Source organism: Podarcis cretensis, assembly GCF_951804945.1.
Source record: "Podarcis cretensis genome assembly, chromosome: 6".
NCBI lineage: Eukaryota > Metazoa > Chordata > Lepidosauria > Squamata > Lacertidae > Podarcis > Podarcis cretensis.
In genome coordinates this window covers 51,764,766-51,785,981 of record NC_137175.1, presented here as the reverse complement: position 1 = coordinate 51,785,981, position 21,216 = coordinate 51,764,766, and the positions used below count along the sequence as shown (strand labels likewise).

The 21,216-nt window shown below is 40.9% G+C and overlaps 1 protein-coding gene and 1 long non-coding RNA gene across 10 annotated transcripts in view; one reads left to right on the top strand and one right to left on the bottom strand.

Annotated features, from left to right (window-relative positions):
* The window catches only part of LOC307218325, a 259,902-nt gene that overhangs the window by 153,961 nt on the left and 84,725 nt on the right, over positions 1-21,216 (top strand). The window lies entirely within an intron of this gene.
* ST3GAL3 (ST3 beta-galactoside alpha-2,3-sialyltransferase 3) overlaps positions 1-21,216 on the bottom strand; it is a 189,680-nt gene that overhangs the window by 159,786 nt on the left and 8,678 nt on the right. For 2 of the 9 annotated variants that reach the window (XM_079980454.1, XM_079980455.1), the window contains exon 2: positions 8,916-9,060. In XM_079980454.1, coding sequence (XP_079836580.1) covers positions 8,916-9,036 — 121 coding nt within the window. In that variant the 5' untranslated portion in view covers positions 9,037-9,060. Of the gene's footprint in view, positions 1-8,915; positions 9,061-15,345; positions 15,534-21,216 lie in introns of those variants that run through there. The other 7 variants (XR_013839875.1, XM_079980457.1, XM_079980451.1 and 4 more) reach the window with 7 other exon arrangements.

Below are 21,216 nucleotides of genomic sequence, written 5' to 3'. Positions count from 1 at the left end.
AACTTTTGCATCTCATTTGGAAACCAAGGACCCAGAGTCTGGAGGAAGAATGGGGAGGCACACAATGCCAGATGCTTGAAGTCCAGTGTGAAGTTTCCACAGTCTGTTGATTTGGGGAGCCATGTCATCAGCTGGTGTTGTTCCACTGTGCTCCATTAAGTCCAGGATCAACGCAGCCGTCTACCAGGAGATTTTGGAGCGCTTCATGCTTCCTTCCACAGACAAGCTTTATAGGGATGCTGACTTCATTTTCCAGCAGGACTTGGCACCTGCCCACACTGCCAAAAGTACCAAAACCTGGTTCAATGTCCATGGGATTACTGTGCTTGATTGGCCAGCAAACTCGCCTGACCTGAATCCCATAGAGAATCTATGGGACATTACCAAAAGAAAGATGAGAGACATGAGACCAAGCAATGCAGAAGAGCTGAAGGCTTCTATTGAAGCTTCCTGGTCTTCCATAACACCGCAGCAGTGCCACAGGCTAATAGCATCCATGCCACGCCGCATTGAGGCAGTAATTGATGCAAAACCAAGTACTGAGTACATATGCATGCTTCTACTTCTCAGAGGTCCAATATTGCTCTATTTGCAATCCTTGTTTTGCTGATTTCATTTAATATTCTAATTTTCTGAGATTGTTAATTTGGGGTTTTCATCAGCTGTATGCCATAATATCACAATTATCACAAACAAAAGGCTTGACATATATTGCTTTGCATGTCATGAGTCTATCTCATATATTAGTTTCACCTTTTAAGTTGAATTACTGAAATAAATGAACTTTTCCACGATATTCTAATTTTTCGAGTTTCACCTGTATGTTCCATCCATAGAGGAGGAATCAGAATTAAACAGAATTTTTAGAGAATGCCAAAAAAGGAAATCTACTGCCCTCATGTGGTAACAAAAAGCTACTTTGAGACGCTGAACATTAAGCTTTTTCCACTATACAAAGGGCTTTAAAAGATTGCTTAATGAGACTGATACTGTGTGTGCCATGATTCTGCAACACAGCACAGAAAAAGCAAATGGCAGGCTTTCATATCCAACATGAGCCATACTCAAAGTAGACCCACTGAAATCAATGGTCTAAAGTAACTGAAATCTACTGATTTCAAAGAAACTACTCCAACTATGGCTTACTTACTGCAGCCTACTTAAAGCAGAGAGACTTAAAGCTTTGTAAAAAACAACAACAGCAGCTTTCATTTAAGGCCTTGAAGATAGACCAATTGCTTGTTCTGGAAAGGTTGCATTCCCTCTGAAGGAGCAGGTATGTAGCTTGGGGGCATTCATCAATACATGTTTGTCATTAGATGCCCAAGTGACCTCTGTGGCTAGGAGTGCTTTTTACCAGCTTTGTCTTGTACTCCAGGAACAGCTGCGTGTGCATCATCAGGATAGTCTGGCTACTACAGTCCATGTATTAGCATCCTTGAGACTGCCTTACTGCAATATGCTCTATTAGCAAACTTTTTCAGCAGGGGGGCGGTCCACTGTCCCTCAGACCTTGTTGGGGGGCCAGACTATATTTTGAAGGGAGGACAAAAGGAACAAATTCCTATGCCCCACAAATAACCCAAAGATGCATTTTAAATAAAAGGGCACATTCTACTCATGTAAAAACATGCTGATTCCCGGGCTATCCGCGGGCCGGATTTAGAAGGCAATTGGGCCAGATCCGGCCCCGGGGCCTTAGTTTGCCTACCCATACTCTATGTGGACCTGCCCTTTGGCTTGGTCCAAAAGCTTCAGCTAGTGCAGCATGCTAACAGAAGAAGACAGCAGAGGTGTCACATGCTGTTGGTGAAAACATCTGCACTGGATGCCCATAGGCTACCAGTCCAAGCTCAATATTTTTGTATTAATATACAAAAACCTGAACAATCTGGGTCCAGGATATCTCATTGGCAGCATGAGCCCTATATTCCATGCTCCATCACCAAGATAATATGGAGGAGTGCTGTTAGTTGTCCCTAGTTTCAGAAATCTGACTAGCTGCAGCTAGAAGTCAGGCATTTAGGGTTGTTGGTACACATGCTGAGAAGTATACTTTCAGCCAAGATTTGGCAGGCATCCTTACTGCTAATGTTCAGGCATCTTCTGAAGATCTTCTTATGCCAACAGGACTGTATGGTTGTTTAATTTTTTCTTAAGAAGAGACAGTCATTTTAATGATCATTCTGTATTGCTTTTCTGGCATCTTACGGCTTATTATACTTATATTTTATATGAGTAGGTAGTGTGCCGCAAAACTAGTGAATGACTAAACTTCTGCTTAATTCAATAACGAAATGTAAGCAAATGTTCAAAAAGAAAGAGAGACTAGCTGCCAAAAACTTTCAAAAGTGTAAAGTGGGAGCAATGTAGCTTGCAGTAAGGCAATTCTTTCTTAAAAAAATAGAGAGCTGCAATTATTTGAAAGAATTAATTGGCTAGAGACAAGAACACTACAATAATTAGTCCAACACCGCTATTTTAGACTTCTTAACCTCCAAGTTATTTAGCAAATAAAGCCTGTTATTAAAGTAATTCAGTTTTGTTATTTGCAAGAGAACAATGTAGCTCCCATTCCAACAAGGCTGTGTGTAAGTCATGATGCTTCAGCCTGCAAGAGCTGAAATACAATTAGAAGAAAACTAGCACAAGCAAAGCTTAGTCAGCCATGTGGGAATACAGTCACTTCTGATAAATAGCACCCTAACAAACCAAGGCTGCCTTTCAAGAAATGAACCACACATCCAAGATAATGGTTATGATCCAAATGATTTCTTTCACAAGCAAAATACAGTTCTGCTGCTGCAGGCGGTGGGGTGGCGTCCTCAATCTCTATCCTCCAGCATCAGCTCCCGCATCACATCTCCCACCATCCTAGAGTGTCCCTTACATGTAGGGGAGTGGAATTGACTACAGTGGAACAGATGCAAGGGAAAGCCTTGTTGCATGAAAGAAACTTCACTCATGCTCTCATTGATCCCATGTGGTTTGGTTAGGACTTACTAGCTGCTCTTGAGCTGTTATCACTCCCCTGATTTTATCAAGGTAATTTGTACTTGATCACATACATGTTGCAAGTGTTGCACATACAGTTCTAGATACAACTTTTTGCTGCAGTGAGGTTGCATGGAAGAGTGAGTCCTGGGCCAGTGAGGACTCATGGCAGAGACGATGCATTTGTATTTTCTTCAGTTAGGAATTCTGGCAGCATCTTGATCAGCCTCACATTACTGACTATCTTCCATGAGCATGGGGTGGGGCCAGCAAGCTCAGCCCTGCTCTAACCTCATGCACCAGCACTCATGCAAGGAGAGAATAATTCAACAACCTAATTCAGCTAAAATGCCAGGCAGCCTTTCAAATTAGAGCACCAAAATTATCCACATGCTGCGGAGCAAAGACAGAAGACAACCAACAGCTTGCAATCAGACTACATTTTAATACAGGCCTTTCCAACTTATAAGCCATCAGTCCAAACCTAAGACTATCTTGTAGTCGCAAGAACACCTTGTCATTGCTTTTTGTCTGGACTGCAAAAGCAGGAGGACGAAGGTATCAAATATATAATACATGGCTAATGCCCTGCATTCAACTTTGTAGTTGTGCAGATTTGTGGCAATGGTTACAGCTCACTACTCCAACACTTATGCCAACAATTCCATGCAGCATAGTGGTGTATACTTAAAAGAAATTTATACTACGTTTACTAAGTTGCACACTTTTGATAGTTTCAGAGTTATAAATGCATAACTTAAGCTTATGCAATGTGTATTTGAGAAACACTTTCTAACTATTTATATAACGAAGATTGTGAATATGGTGTCTCAGAATCCCCTTTCAGGTCCTAGAGATAAGCAACATACCTGCTAGAAGAAAATCAAGGCTCACAAATAACTAAATGGTGGTGGTGGGTAAGAAAGTGTCAAACATATGACCGGCACAAACATTACTTCATACCTCCTGCATTATCAGCAGGAACCCTGGAAACTTAACAGTCTTAAAACTCTTTTTCCTGGAACTCAAGTTCAGATTATCTTTCAACAGAGCTTGCAACCATAAAAATGGAAGCGAACCACAACCTACCAGGAGCAGCTGAGTGAGTCTATTTGCTCATGCACCTAATTTCTGTTCCCATAGAAACAGACAGACCGGAAACAGATAAGAATTGCATCTAGTGCTTTCCTGCTACCAACTATTTTTGCAGTACAACCATTGGAGAAAAGCCAGTGACAACAGCAGCAGGAAGAAATAAGTAAGAACGTGATTTTATGCTTCAGCAGAAAGCAGGCATGGACTAAAATCTGTCTACTGAATGGCTTCAACAGTCACTTACAGGTTTCTGTGGGTTCAGGGTTGCAGCATTTGTCAGGAAATTTGAGCTAAATCAGTAAGGCTATTCCAAGGCTGAGAGAGAGCAGATGTCATGATTTGATACATACTGGTAGGTGTCCAGCCAAAGCAGAATCAGCCAAGGTACAGTGCTGCATATGTCTGCCCACCCATGCTATTCAACTTCTCCCTTGAAAAACAAACATCACACAACTTGCCTAATGCTAAGTACTCAGCTACCAAGTACTAAGGGACCAAAGCTCATTGGTAGCCGACGTGTCTTGCATGTAAGTAGAACCCAAACCCAGTCCTTGGCATTTTGACTTACAAGGATTTCGGATGGCAGGGTTGGGAAGTACCTCAGCCTCAAGTCATGGATAGCTGCTACCAGATGGGCTAGAGGGCTAGATGAATCAATACTGTGGCATCATATAAGGCAACTTCACAGGTTCAGTACAATTATTTAAAAACAAGACCTTACCCATCTTCGGGGAATGGGGAATATATATTTTGTTAAGGTTTATTTCCTTTATTATACCTGTTATTCAAATGCAATAATTCTTAGGAAACATACTGAAGCTCCAGACACATCAAGGCACTCTTGATGCATTTAAGACACCAATTTCCCTTCCACTTAAACATTTGGGCTTCTGCTACTACTGCTGTCGCTACTACTATTTATATCGCCTTCCGTTTACAAAGTGCTTCACAATCTTTACCCTCCCCGTGTTTGATAAAACTATGAACTCAGTGTGTCTTCAACAGGTGGGCAATACCTTTTCTTGGGACCAACCAAAATGTCACAAAAGTGTGGCAAGCTTTAGAGTTCTCCAGAACTCTTCGTGAAGCACGATGTTACACAAAGAACCGGGGGGACAAGATAAAAGGGGACAGAAATTAGGCTAATGTAGTAGCTATGAGGTCAACTCGTAGGCTCAATTTCAAGGTACAGATGATAATTTTTGTGACATTTTAGTTGGTCCAAATAAAAGCTATTGCCCAACTATGGTTATTTGGGGGGAGTGTGTCTTGTTTTATAATAGTTCCTTGTGCTCACGTTTTCGAATTCAAGCCTTTGCAATGGGCAGCTTTTCAAATGTTAAATGTTTGCCTGTCTGACTAAAGAATTTATTTACATGAGCTTGTTGGCTAAAGATCTGCTGAAAAGTCCTATCTAGAAACTGTGCAGTTCTAGTCACTAACTTATCTCATTAATTTGCTTGTTTGTTTATGAGATTTCGATACTGCCTTCATCAAAACTGGTAATAGCAATATTGATCAGGCAGTCCAGGAACATGTCATACTGTGTAAGATCAGCCCAGATATTCCACTTGTCTGAAATAAGGGATAAGAGACAGAAAAAGCAGGAAGGAATTTAACACCTACGACTGAACATCAGAAAATGCAAATACAGGAAGAAGAGTTGAAAGGGAGTCTAGGTAAAACAGGTGATATTGAGGGGGGGGGGAGCTTGAATTGACCACCTGCTTTCCCTGATCAGACACAGAAGTTTCCATCTGCAAGCAAACACTTCATAATTTTGTGTGTGAAGGGTAAACATTTCATGATCCTGTATTCCAAGTCCATGACAACAGAATACAGCACATAGAATATCTGCTTTTACTCTGTTTATTTTCTGTGCTTAAAAAAAAGCAAAAGCCAAGATCTTCCCCACTCTGTATCATCAGCTACAGTTACTAGGCAACTGTGCAACTGCAAAAAAGTGCTGTTCAAATAAAAGAGAGTTGGTCAATGATATCATGCCCTCCAAAAATGACAGCAAAAAACAGATAGCAGAAATGGAGTGGATTTATGCTTCTGACATAACAAGACACTAAGTGCAAGTTGTAGACAATACATATATGTACAGAAATAGCAATGAGTCTTTTGGCATTTTAAAGGTTAACAAGCTTGTGGTATAAGATTTCATAGACTAGAGGAATTAGAAATATGCCTGAAATGTTAACTTAGGTTAGCAGGTGTGTATATATATATATATATATATATATATATATATATACACACACACACACATATACAAATTTGTGGTTACAGGCAAAGGAGAAAAACATTAGAAACGATCCAGGAAAAGTTAAGCATTGAGCTCCAATTTATTTCAGAAGCATGTGCTTTATTATCTCCCACTGAATGAACTAAAATGCAGTGAACTGCCCTGAGATCTATGGATGAAGGGAGGTATACACATTTATTAAATAAGTAAATAAAAATAAAATTTCAATATACTTAAGTTTGGTTAGGTTGTGCTGATTCGTGAAATATATGGGAACCCTATATGACCTAGAAACAGGCTATTTCGTTTACAAACAAAGTTATCCCTTCAAAGTTTGAACTACAAGCTGAGCAGTACTGGAGCCAAATGGTCCAACTATAACTGCACACCCTATGCTTAAAGAGCATTATTAGAGACACTATTTTTAACACTGATCAGGCATCACACCAACTGTACTACTACATTTTACTTCCCAGCTGACCTCATTGTAGTTATGACATTTGTCAGGATACTTTGGCTGCAATCCAAAGCCTTACATGCCTAGAATTAAGTTCCATTGAACTAAGTGGGACTATTTTCCAAGTAAGCATGCATCAGATGTGGGATGTTACTCCACTGTACTTCAAATGCATTTGTTCTCCAGTGTACTTCAACTCCTATTTTTCTATAGATGTACTTACCATTTTTTAACTTCCATAAAGCAAATAAGCAGACTGCTGTCTCAAAGACTCATCTCACAATAACCATGGTGGTTTCCAAGAGTCAATGAGGTGTAGTAGATGGTTATATACAGGAAGTTAAATATTTGCAACCATTACAACAATATACTTTACTGTTATCTTAACAACGAAATAAGTATGCCACAGTAATAAAGCCAATTGACAAACAAATATCAAGACACTACCACAACCCTTTCCTAAACACACAGCACATTTTATTGCAAATATAATAAAAGCTCCTAAACTACATCAGATGCAAAGGTCAATTTAGGAGGGTTTGGGAGTGAATAATGTATTTACTTTAGGTACTCTGAAACACCCCAGTAACTGTTTTGGTGCTGCCAGGAAACATGGTAATAGAAAACGACAAAGCAGGCCACAATTAGGTAACTGCCAGGCTATGGGTCAAATACAGCCCATGGTACCTCCCCATCAGGCCTGCAGCCTCCCCTCAATTCCCAGCACCGCAAACCTCCCTTTGAAACCAGCAAATATTTTTCCAAGCCTAAATGTGGTACACAGGGCCATATGGGGGCATCAAATGTGGGAAGTGAAGGGTTAACATTTATAGCTGAAAAAGCCCCCCATGCCACCTTCAGACTTGGATAAAAATCCCTCCCATTGACTCCAAGCCTGATTCTAGCAAGTAGGTTTGGATGTGCCCATGTATAAATCTGTTTACCACCATCACCAGAATATGTGGTTGTGTCTAACCACCACCACTGTTTGCATGCAGCAGCTGACAGCATTCCACCACAGCCAAAAAAGTTTCTCCACCCCTGCAGCAGGATGTGCAAAACCCATCACCCCAGATTTATCTTAAATTGCCTTGCTCTTTCCTGTCACAACTGAACACTGCCTTTCACACTGAACACACCATGGTAGCTTGCTCATATAGTAACCAAGCTGCAAAAAACTAAAATGAATATCCAATAACATGCATATAGCAGGAAGACTTATGTGGAAGAGAAGCAGGGAACTTGTAGTTTCACCCTGTCAAAACAAATGTCAGGAAGGAGCCAATAAGAGATAGAAAGGAGAAGTGTGCCCAAACTAAGGAGAACCCCAGATTATCCTTCATAATTTGCACACCATCAATTGCATCATGGATTGAACCAAATAATAATGAAAGCAACAACATTTGGATTGCTTTTTTTGTTTAATAAAGCACTGGAGAAACAAATCATCTTCAGCTATTTAAATAAGGACTAAACTAGAATTAGTTCCACCTGAGTAACCAAAGCCCAAATACACCAGTAAGCAAGGCGTTGAAGTTGCATCTCACTCTGTGCAAATACCAGCACAATGACTGCATTTTGTATATGTGTTGAATTCTTCATTCAGTTGTGTCCTGGTATGTACTGGACACAATGAAAACATACAGATCCGTTGCAGAACCAGGACAAAACCATCCCCCAAAATGAATGCCTTTACCAGTAAGTCATATCTAATGGAGGATAAAGAACATAAATGGAAACAACATGCTTCTGCTTGTATAAAAGATAAAGAAATAAAGAGCCATCACCACCACCGTAATAACAATAGTAATAAATCTTCACACAAGTCTCAGTGGCTCACCAACAGGAGTAACATAAATAACTATCACATCTATAGACAAAATATCTATGTAAATGCAACAGGAATCTACAGTTCATTTTATAATTTTCCAATTAATTGATCTAGGGAATAACAACATTAAGAGGAAGATACATTTGATCTCTACAGCACAGGAAAGGATCAAACAATTGTTTGGACATGTTCTAGGCTGTTCCACAGCAGGCAGACCTGAAATCTATGAAAGATTACTTAGCCATACATCTATGGAGGCTCTTAAATGGCCTGAGCAACATACTTACTTGAATCCTCCCATTGAAGAAGATGCAGTTTCCAAGCTGAATAATACAGAAAGCCCAGCACCAGAAAGAGGGAGAGGGCTAGTAGCAGGTTACGCATGTACACCAGCAGTCCCATCTTCATATAGGGTTGTCTCTTTTATAATACCTGGGGGAAAGAAACCAGTTTGAGCCTTGCATTTTCTAGTTTGTTTACTGAACCCTCTGCAACCTAATACACACAGACATAAAATATCAAGCGGCACATCTGTTCCCTTCCTAACATGCATATTATGTAGGCACTCTTATCAGCAACAGCAACATCACAATTTTATGTCTCTTGCATGGAATTAAGTTCCATTTAAATGAACATGATACATTTCTGAGTAACAGTCTGTGAAAAAAACAGCTAACAACAGGAAAAAATTCTGAGTAACTGTCTGTATGTGAGAAATAAATAAATAAATCAGGGGTTGCTCCTCCAAGCATTGGTCTATAAATGCTATTCTTAGATGCTATCAGAGTCCATAGGAAGCCAACTCATTCCTAGATCACTATGTTTAGAAAATCCACTGCTCTATGACCTCAATTATAAAAACTCAGAACAAGCTATACTAAATAAATGGCATAAAATAATTAATTTAAATAGAATAAAATTAAAAATATTGAGTATATGAAATTATTTTCCCAAGAACTTGCTGGCTTTAATTCGCACAAATCTTAAAAGTACCATTTAGTAAAGGTAAAGGTACCCCTGACCATACGGGCCAGTCTTGCCAGACTCTAGGGTTGTGCGCTCATCTCACTCTATAGGCCGGGAGCCAGTGCTGTCCGCAGACACTTCCGGGTCACGGGCCAGCGTGACAAGCTGCATCTGGCGAGCCAGCGCAGCACACGGAACGCCGTTTACCTTCCCGCTGGTAGGCGGTCCCTATTTATCTACTTGCACCCGGAGGTGCTTTTGAACTGCTAGGTTGGCAGGCGCTGGGACCGAACGACGGGAGCGCACCCCACCGCGGGGATTCGAACCGCCGACCATGCGATCGGCAAGTCCTAGGCGCTGAGGTTTTACCCACAGCACCACCCGTGTCCCGTAAAAGTACCATTTACATTCATTTAAACTTTCTAATAGCCATCTACCCTCAGTAATATAGCCCATGACTCTTTCAACAGCATAATGCAATGCAATGCAATACAATACAGGGTTATAGCAACATTTCCCCCAAAATAATACTTAATTCTGAGACAAAGCTTCTACACAGCCGAGAACCATTGGTATTTTAAGATTAAATGAGATGTATGTCCTTGGCTACAGCAGTCAATGTAGATGTGGCAGAGTAGATGCTAACAAGACCCACCCCCCTTTCTTTTTTCTTTCTGTTTTCTTCTCCCCCTAATGCCTCAACAAATGAAACGGATTTGTAAAAACGTTACATGGAAGAAGAAGAAAAAAAAAATACGAGACACTACACTTCTGTAAAACAAGAAAATCCTTAATAAAAAATATTTAAAAATAAAATAAATAAAAACTATGGGCATAATAGCAACTTGGCATATGCCTTAATTAGAATCTATCCCATACTGAAGCCAAAAATTCGGGAAATAATTGCTCATCTCTCAATAGTAATAAGAATGGTGATAATTCTAAATGGAAAAATACTAATCCGCTGTCCATAATCTGTACACATGAATGAGGAAAGCAAGGAATGAGAAGAGAGGACTCAAGGCCCGTGGCTTGTTCCCAGTCTTCCAAACCATGGTTTTGACTAACATTTTAATTCAACCAATGTAGCACCATATATTTCTTAAAGCCACTAGGTACTTGGTATCTTCATCATGTCAGATTTAGTTTCCATGTGGAAAAGAGATAAAATTAACCATCTCTCATAGAAGGTTTATTAACTTTGCATGTGCAAAGATTTTCTCAACAAGTGATGGACTCACGTTTAGTATATATTTATCAGATCACTTACAAAGCAAGAATGAGCAAACGATTTGGAAATTAAATGACAGAGCTCCTCTTGACTTTCAGCAACTAAAGAAAATAAGTACTGTACTAGCATACCAAGAACTGGCCATATACAGAAACTCTGAAAAAAAGAAACGCAAGCTGGCTTGAAGGCTAGTACAAACTTCAGTATTCTGCCAGCATTTGATGTGTGGCCACTATTTCCAATTATCTGATACCCTGTACATTTTCCAAATCCCATTTCGGGACACCTGCTTCAAACAGACTGCAAGAGACAAACACAAAGAACTTCCACCCACATTCCTCACATATAACATTACAAGGCATGAATGATGAATGCTGAAGGCCCCCTCAAGTAGTCCAGAGACCCCTGCCTATTTCAAAGCAGACCCCCTATGCTCCAGTATCCTATATGAATAATAGACCAGGAAAGCTCATGCCTTGAACACCTCTATGTACTGTATGCATCCCGCTGTTGCACTGCTTGTTCACTTCCTTCCCACCAGTTTGTTGTGAAGAGAAAGATATTTCAGAAATCCCATCTGACAGCCAGCTGGAGCTCTAGAATCACATTTAGAAAAGTCAGGAAGAAATCTAACAGCCTCCTCTGTAACTGTAACATTCAGGAGGAGGGGTGGAGCTTAAACTTCAACAGTGGCATTGCTCAAAGAGAGTCCTGCATCTTCTAATTATAAGGCAAATTCAGCATTTAATAACAAAGGGCAGAGTTGCTTAAGGCAAGAACATTCAATTCTGATTGCTAGAGCTCTTCCAATAAAAATCTCCCCGGAGCAGTAACCAAAGTATTGTATGCTACCAAAACTGGCACAAACAAATGTGTTATTCTTCACATTATTGCACCACAAAATTTACTAGTGGGTTTAAACAAAAATTAGATATATGATTCAAAAATTATTCTCTTTGTTCCCTTGACCATTCAGCTGAAAAAGAAAATGCCACTACATAAAACACAAAACAGAAATCCTATACTCAGAACTAACCCTCAGTACGTTCAATGAGACTGATTCCAAGATAAATGTGTATAGGACTTCAGCCTAAAGCTGATTGAAACATTACACCAAACCATGGTTTGGCATTACATCCAGACCTGGGCTTTCCATAGGCATCTGGCTGGTCATTATGCAAACAGAATGCAGTAGTGGCCCGTGCAACAGCATAGGTGGGGATCTGCTACTCTCCTAGCTTCTGAACAGAGCACATCACCTGCACTTAATGAAGGGAGGAGGGGCAAAGTGCAGGAAGCTTGGCACTGTGCTATGCAGGAAAGTCAAAGTCTCGGTCTCTTCCAAGATACAGCAGAAAAAGGCCTGCTTCACAGAAACAAGTTCCAGCTGACTAGAGCACATTTCTTGCATAACTATTTCGTCCGGATTAGGAAAAGTTACTCACATCTCTTTGAAGAAGAAGAAGAAGAAGAAGAAGAAGAAGAAGAAGAAGAAGAAGAGGAGGAGGAGGAGGAGTTTGGATTTGATATCCCACTTTTATCACTACCCGAAGGTGTCTCAAAGCGGCTAACATTCTCCTTTCCCTTCCTCCCCCACAACAAACACTCTGTGAGGTGAGTGGGGCTGAGAGACTTCAGAGAAGTGTGACTGGCCAAGGTCACCCAGCAGCTGCATGTGGAGGAGCAGGGACGCAAACCCGGGTCCCCAGATTACGAGACTACTGCTCTTAACCACTACACCACACTGGCTCTCCATTAATACACCACACTTTGCTCCATTAATACTAAATTTCTAGGCACACTTAGGGAATAATCCACATTATAGGACTTACTTCCAAGTAAAGATACATATGAGTGAGTTGTAAGAGTGACTCATGTTCTCACCATCCTTGTTTTGATATTACTAGCAAAATTGTGTCAGGCTGAAGGACTCACACACATGAGCTTTAGCCCATAATAAATGCTCTACCCCTTGAGAGTAGAAAAGCTAATACATGATCAAAACAAATTCCTTAAAGGAATGATGAAAGTATCTTGAGATTTAGACTTACCCTCATCACACAAAAGCACCAAGGAGAACAATAATAAAGTTGGAAGAAATTTATTCAAAACTTTTTTTAAAATATAGCTGAAAGTCCAGGCCTCTTAAGTTGAACTCAAGGCCATCTCTTTTGTCTGTTCTGACTGGTTTGGGCACTGCTCTTAGCAAAGGTCAATATTGGGACTAGTCCAATGTAACTTGTTTTTTAAAAATGGCCTGAAATCACAACAGTAAAATAGTCAAATATACAACTGTCACCAAATCTTTAACAAAATCCCACACAAATTGTGAAGAGCTCCATGAAGATCTCTACTAGACTAGATAAAATAATTGTTGAAGAGATTCAACTAAAGATCAATGTGATGTACAGGGGGACAAACAACAACCCAGCAAATGCACACTAATGGAATCCCACTTCTGACCTCTTGATTACCTCATCTCATTGCCTGGTAAGTTCCCATACTAAATGTATGCATAAGTCAAGCTGCAATCCTACACATATTCTCCTGAGAGAAATTCCAATTGAACTCAATAGAATATGCTTCCGAGTACACATGCATAGACTTGCCTTTTTCACACTCAGAGAAAGTGCACTAGATTTGCACTGGTACAGAGATGTAAACTTTAACTGTTTTGCACACCCTAAGAACTATTTTGTGTACCATATCTCAACAAGCAAGTTATAATTACATGGAGTACATGTGTGAACATTTTTTGAATAATAACCATAGAATGCATTTCATAAATCTAACAAGTATACATGTGAACATGTAGATAGACAGATTCTTCCCCCCGCCACATACATATACATTTTTCTGGGTCTTCAGACCTTTACTCTAAAAGGATTGCAAAACCGGGAATGCATGGGTTTATTTATAAAATTAAAATATTTATATGTCAAATTTCCATTTGACAACTCCCAAGAAACCTTCTAACAATAATAAAACTATAATAATTTAGATGGTGGCAGAAGAGGGACTCTGTATCTGGACAGTCTCAAATACAAGAAAGAATTCCTTCTGGTGCTCAGGTCTCAAGCCATTTGGGATTTTAAAGGTAACCACCAGCACTTTAGTTTCAAGTTATAGAAGGTTGGCTGACCATAGGTTTTTAGATCAAATTCCTTCCTGAAAGGAAAGTTTTTCATTCATCTCCTTCTGTTCTCAGGAATTATTCTTTAGGATAAGTGTTCACATTAAATGTGTCTCCATTTTCTTACAAAAATCCCAAAACCTCCCTGCACATTTAAACTAGTACATTAAGTAAAATGTTCAAGTACTTCAGAGAACACTCGGCTCCTAATCAGGAATGGAACAGATTTCCTAAATACCTTTGGTCAGTGAGTACTCTGGTCAGGTGTTATTGATTTCTCTTATCAGCAAATTCTCCAGCTACTTTCTACATAAATGTTGCCAATGCAGGATCCAAAGGGTTCATTTTTTAAAGGAGCTCTGTTGTTAGCCTACAAAGGTTATAAAGGTAGTTTTGGCAAATGGAGATGCATTTCTGAATAGAGCCCTTCAAGGTTTCCTCTGCATTCTAACTAAAAAAGGCTTGTGTTACAGTTACAGTCAGCGTTTTGTTGACCTTTCCCTTTGGGTCACTGAATGAATAATAATGCAGTTGGAGAATTTATTTGGAAATGAACTAGCATGTGAACAGTCACATGGGTGAACAGTTAACCCATAAAGTGCAATCACGTATGAAATAACCATAAGGCGAAAAAAGAGGCACACCCCAGATTTAATCATCATTCTTGCTTATTTCTTCCTCCCTCATGACCTCTCATCTTCCATTCACTGCTACACAGAAAATGTTGGCACAGAGGAACATATATTAGCTGGCGAGATACAACCGCCTTTCTGGGAAGAGTCCTGAGGTAACACTCAAAGACCGATTGTCTCCCTACCGGCCCAGTCGTGTGATCATCCACCCATACAAGTACTAGATCCCATTCAGGAGCTAAAACCAAGACAGGAAGATTCTGAAATCGCAGTACAGTGCTCGGTGGGTGACCCAAAGGGAGTTGTTTAGATGGCGAGCCTGAGGCTGTATGTTTGATGGGAAGGGGAAAGATGAGAGGCGAGGCGCTCCTCTGGTGAAAAAAGGAGGTTCTGGCCACACATGGGATGCACTTTAATGGGTCTTCTCTTGAGAGTGAGAAAGGAAGCAAGAGAGGAAATCCCTGAAGTCTCATGGGATCCCTCATTTCCTCACTCTCAAGAGAAGATTCCTGGCAAGGCAGGGTCCACGTGAGGTGGTGGAGGAGGAGGAAGAAAAAGAAGAGCAGGACGGGAGGGACGTAAATAAGAAAAAAATCACTGCGGGGCGAGAGGTTGACCTGGGCAAAGAAAACACATTGGATGCAGAACTGAAGCGCTCGCTCGCTCGCTCGCTCGCTCGCTTCTTCCTCCTCCTCCTGCACCACCACCACTACCCCGGAACGGATACCGCCTCCCTCCGCCTCCCATCTCCTCACCAGAGCATCAGGGGGATCCCGGCCGCCCTTCCTCCGGGTTCGGGTTCTGGCTGCCCCGCCGCCCGCCATGCCGGGCCGGGCAGCGGCGGCAGTACTAGCCGGCCTCAGGGGCAGGAGGGGGGGCGTCGGTCACCAATCGCACAACAAGGCGGGACTTCCGATGGCCAATGGAGAAAGGCGAGGGGCATTCTCCACAAAGCGCTCAGCGACTGCGGGAGCGCGGGGGGCTCCCTGCCGCCCAATCAGAGGCAAGGAGGGTCCTCCACTCAAGCGTACCAAAGACGGAGGCCCTCAGCTGTCCAATCATGTGACGCGAGGAGCGGAGGGGGGCGAGGGCCGTCCAATCAGTGGGGCCGCATCCTTTTATTTTCCCTCTCCGGTTCTCCCCGCTCCCCCCTTTAACTCTAGGCGGGGCGTTAGATATCCTCTGTAGCCAATTGAGGAATAGCGTGGGAGGACCAGCGTCCTCTGCAGAGATTAGGAAGGGTCGGGGGGCAGAATAATAAAGGTATGGACTGGAATCCCAGACACTGGGAAAGAGGGAAGGGAAGGAAGTCAGGAAGGGAGGAGAAGGGACCAGGCGTAGCACATCCCACCTATTGTAGGCTGATTGAGACGCTAGCCGCTAGGAGGAAAAATTCTCGTCCGAATGCGGCAATGCGTGTAGGCTTGTGCAAAATGCCAATGGCATCCGTGGGTGACCGGGGCCAGATAAAGCTTTTGCGAAGAGCACATCGCTGCTTGCAGGCAGCCTCGCTTCCCCACCCAACCCAAAGGTGGGTACCGTGGAAAAGTTAACTCGCCTTTGACCGGGGGGATGGGGGTAGGGAGGCGGGCAAAGGGTTGACAATCCCGCAGGCACCGAGAGGCTGTCCCGGGAAGCTGAAGCGCAGCATGTTGGGGTCAGGGCACGCTTCCCTTCCCCACCGCTCAATGGAAACTTCCCCTGGGATTCCCCGTAATCCCCACATGACATGCTAAAGGCAGCGGGTGGTTAGTCTTGTTTGTACCTGATCCTGTGCGGCAAAGCAACAGCTGCGGCTCCCCCAGCTAAAGCAAGAGTAGGAGAGGGTTAAGGAGGCGGCAAGGCATGCCAGCGGAACTTCCGTCCTGCAAAATGCTAGTTTGGGTCCTCTCCAGGGGTGGGGTGGGGAGGGGAGGCTGTAGGGCAGAGCCTAAATATACAAAATGGAGCTGTAGAAGGGTAGGGGGAAATGTCTTTCAAGACATCTCCTCCTGGGGCTTGGATGTATTCTCTTCCTAAAACGATAAATAACATTATGCTCTGCTGCCAACTGCAGGTATCCTGCAAAATAAGGGCTGTTTTGGACGTGGCCTGTAAGTCCCTTAATAAACACAGAGAAACAGCAGCAGCAGCCTGATTGAAAAAGTAGAATTGAGGTGCAATGAGGAGAACAAAGGTGCCCCCAAAGATAGATAATAAAAGTAAGATTCTCCGTAGGGAGGGAGACAAACTACTTACCTGCATCTCAGCAAAATGAGATCCCTAAAAAGCTGAGACAAATAAAAATAACAGCTAGAAAGCAAATGCGGGAATTTCCAAATAGATTAGGGTTTGAGGAGAAATGTAGGCTAGCAGGTGTAAATGTGGGGCAGCAGATTGGAGCCAATGGCTTCCTAAAGGATTCAAACATCCTGTTGAATGAGTAGTGCAAAATAACACAGAAGTTAGCAATCCATTAATGGGGCATAGTTTAGTGTAGATCTTATGCTTTGAATGCTGAAGGTTCAATCACTGGTGTCTATTTAAAAACGCAGGTAACAGGACTGAGAAAGGCTACTACTTGAAATCCTGCAAGAGCTCCTGCCTGTCAGATAGACCATATTCTATCTACTCAATGAACTGCCATGGTTACTTGATCTCTCAGTTTGAAAAGTTTTCCTCTAGTTAGGGATTTTCCAGCACTTCATACTTAGCTAGATTCATGCTACCTTTATAAGACTTTGTTAAGCCAAATAATTTCACATTTAATGCTTCTTTCTGCAGCAGTGCTTGCTTTCTCCCAGTTTACTCCTGATGTCAATAAAAAAGCAACTATAACAAACCAACACCAGTCGGTTTTGCATCATGTTCATCACCTGCTGTGAACTGTCAAGCAGTATTATCCTATTATTTCTAAAGCACCTATATAAACTAGTTGTATATAAAACAAAATGAAAAGATGCAGGCTTACAATTCTAAGACAAGACATATAAAGGAAAAAGATTCATGAAGGGAAATGATAAAGGTGTGAGATCAATTAAAGAAAATTGGTGAAGTTTTAATTGGACATCTAAATGCACCAACAGTTGAGTGGAATAGGTAAAGGGGTAAAGCACAACAAAAAGAAGAGAACAACCAGGAAAAAATGGTACAGTTGGGAAATGGAGGAACCAAAAAAAGCAAGAAAGGGAAGAGAAGGGGATGAACGGCTACATGAGTAGGACAGAGATAATTAAACTTTTGAAATTCAATAGATAACATTTAAATAGAAAGCAATAAGAAGTCAAGTTTAAATTAAGAATTAAATTATAGCAACAAGTGGAATAGATTAAATGAGCTGAATAATTTGAGAACTAAGAAAGGGGTGAGTGAACAGATAGGACTGAGCAACAGCATTGCATTAATCAGTTTTTGAAATTTATAAGAGTGAACATGCACTCTATCCTTCTCTGATAAACAACTGGTCTTCAACATAGGTTAGCTTGTACATCAGTTTACATGCTTTGTGGAATCCTGTGGAATCTTTGCGCAACCTGGCAAGGAATGCATATTTGTATAACTACTATTGCAACTCAAAACAGTTGCATATGTTACGCAGTATACAAATTCTGTTTGTTAAATAAATAGATATTATGCTGTCAGGAATTACCCCTTGCTTCCAATTGGAATGAATAGTTTCCTTGGAGTGAAAACATGTTCCCTGGAAATTTGCTAGGACTGAATCACCTAGATATGTTTATTTGCTGAAGTATATAACGTTTAAAAAGAATTTACCCAGCTTTTCAGTAAAACAACCAAATGGCTTATAAAAACACACACACACATACAATTTGATATAGAAGTCATACAAAAAACAAAACAATAAAATGGAAGTACTTATACGTCAATTATAGTAACAGTCTAAAAGCAGCAGACCATAGCAATTTATTAAAATAGCAGACCATGTGTTGAAAGCCAGCTGATTTTTGAAAAAGGCTTTAGTTGGTGTCTAAAAATAGAAAAAGGGAGCATGGCAGATTACCCCCCCCCCCCCGGGAGTTTATTTCACAAATATGGTGCCTTCACTACAAAGGCCCAGCCCATAAAAATTCATGTGAGAGTAGCCACTTTCTATGATATTCTCATCCTATATCTTTCAGAGCATTAAAGTTTAATGTCACTTTAAATTTCTCAGCTTTCTTCCTTACACTCTTCCTTCGCTTTTCTTACATATTTGTTGGTGTTACTTAGCATTCACAGAGTTTCCTTCAAAATATTTCTATTACTTAAGCACCACCTCTTTTTCGGCGTAGTTATTAAAGATTGACAGCATTGAGTTGAGTCCAACAATTGTTCCTTCACTGTTAAGAGTCTGCTGTGTGTGTTTTTCTGAGCTAGTGCCTTGCATTTGTTTTGGTTTAAATTAGAATTGTTCCAAGTGCTCTTTTTTAGTTTTATACTGTACGGTTGTGCTTTGGACATAATGTAAGACGCAAACATCTCAGTTTTAGGTTCAGTGTGACACTGAAACTGTGGAGACTGCCATCTCATTAAACATTGACATGTAAGCAGCTGACCTGAATTTTTTGATGATCTTTATGTAGTCAGTCTGCGCCCTTTGTGTCAGTTGTTGAGTTAACCATGTTTTTATGATTAAGTAGGTTATCCATTACAAGTAGGTCTTTCACAATTTCATTTTAGATCCACAACTCCCTTGAGAGATAAGAGTGTCCCCTTCATTAAATAGTTTCCACCAGCAACTAAAAGCATTTTCATTTGCTAATATTTCTGCTGGGCTCTTTTGAATACGCTAGTATATTTATTATATTTCAACTTTGCTTCTATACTGGTTTTTAAAAGATTGTCACTGTTAGCAGCATTTACCACATGTTATTTTCCAAATAAACAAAAGGCCATTCAACATATTAAATAATAATACAAGAACACTCTGAACTAAATCCAATACAGCAAACCACAAGTCAACAAATCCCAACAGTCAATAAATAGACATAACCTAAGCCGTTACAAAAGCTTTTTAATAAGCCAAAATCCCTATAACAAAATCATGACTTCACCAGACACTTGAAATAATACAGTGAAGGAGCTTAACATTTCTCTCTTGGCAGGACATTCGATAGGGTGGGTGCTACATGGGGGAAAGCCCTAAGCCTAGCTGACACTACCTTCACCTCATTAGGCTGTAGGACCTGCAGCAGAGTCTCAGATGATGATTGCAACTTGTGGAGCAGAGAAGCCTGCTGAAAAAGCTAGTCCATGAGATACCTACGTCCCAATCCATTGAAAGCTTTGTGGCTAATACCAATATCCTGAATTGAACCTGGAAACTAATCAGCAGTCAGTGCAAATCACACATGCTTGACATGATAAAATCAAATTGCTGGGCACCATCAGCATGTGTCTGGAGAAGTGTCTAAGAAATTTAATACATAAATGGAACACAATCCAGCCTAAAAGAAGCATATACAAAGTTTACTTGATATTAGAATGAGAGAAATCTGCAGTTTAAATCAGGCATTAAAGTCTTTAACATAGGCTGGAAAGTGCCCATAGAAATCATGCTTCCCGATTGCTTCCCAAAGGAAGGGGGTCCAGTGAATCATCTGGTCCAACTTTTGCCCTAGACCAGGATATTCTATACCTAATGCATTACCATTAAAGCATTAACTGAAGATTACTTAGCCGATACCTCCAAGGTTCCCTCATCAGGTTTCTTACAGTTAGAAAGTCAATCCTAATGCTTCACATAAATTAACCCTTACATATTGCCCTTTTCTCGGAGTGAACAACTCTGCCTGAAAACTCATACTGTTTCCCTCAGTTTTCTTTTCTGGACTAAAAAAATGCATGATTTCTCCCACATTTCCTCAGATAATTTGCCTTCTGGATTCTTTGTCTCTCTTGTATCTCACTTCTAAATCCTTTCTAATGTCAGTTCAACGACTTTTGCAATTGAATCTCCCATGAATGCTATGTGTCACTATTGCTTCTTGAGTCTTGGAAACAGCTGCTCTTTTAATACGTATGAATATAACATCAGCTTTTTATGACGCAACGTTAGGAATAAGGAAAGCTGCCTTATACTGATTCGGATCATTCGTTATCCAGCTCAGTGTTGCCCAACATGGCTCTTCAAGGTTTCAGGTAAGAGTCTTTTCCAACCCTAACTGGAGATGCCAGGGATTGAACCTGGAACTTTCCACATTATTATTGTGTAGCAAGGTTGATCCATAAAACTACAGGTCATATTTTTACTACAGATCAGTCATTATTTTGCACATGACAGAAGAAGACCAAGTGGACTTTGTTCAGCTTATGTTCAGCTTGGACTGATTGCCACCATTTAAAAAACCAATTGTATTTGGTATTTGCATATTTCTCATAAACCCTTCAACATGTCCTCCTATCCCTGGCATATGAAGACTACTTCACTAGATGATAAAATGTCAGGTGTTGTGTTTCCCTATCAGAATTTTAAAAATAAGGACACAACAGAGGTGCCATCCCCTCCCCCCAATCATAATCATAAGCAATATGAAGAACTGGTGAAAATGAAGGGATTTGGATTTTCCTCTCAACTGTGTTAGCTCTGCCACCCTGCACTCAAGGAAATAATTCAATCCTCCAAGGATAATATGAACAGCATATAA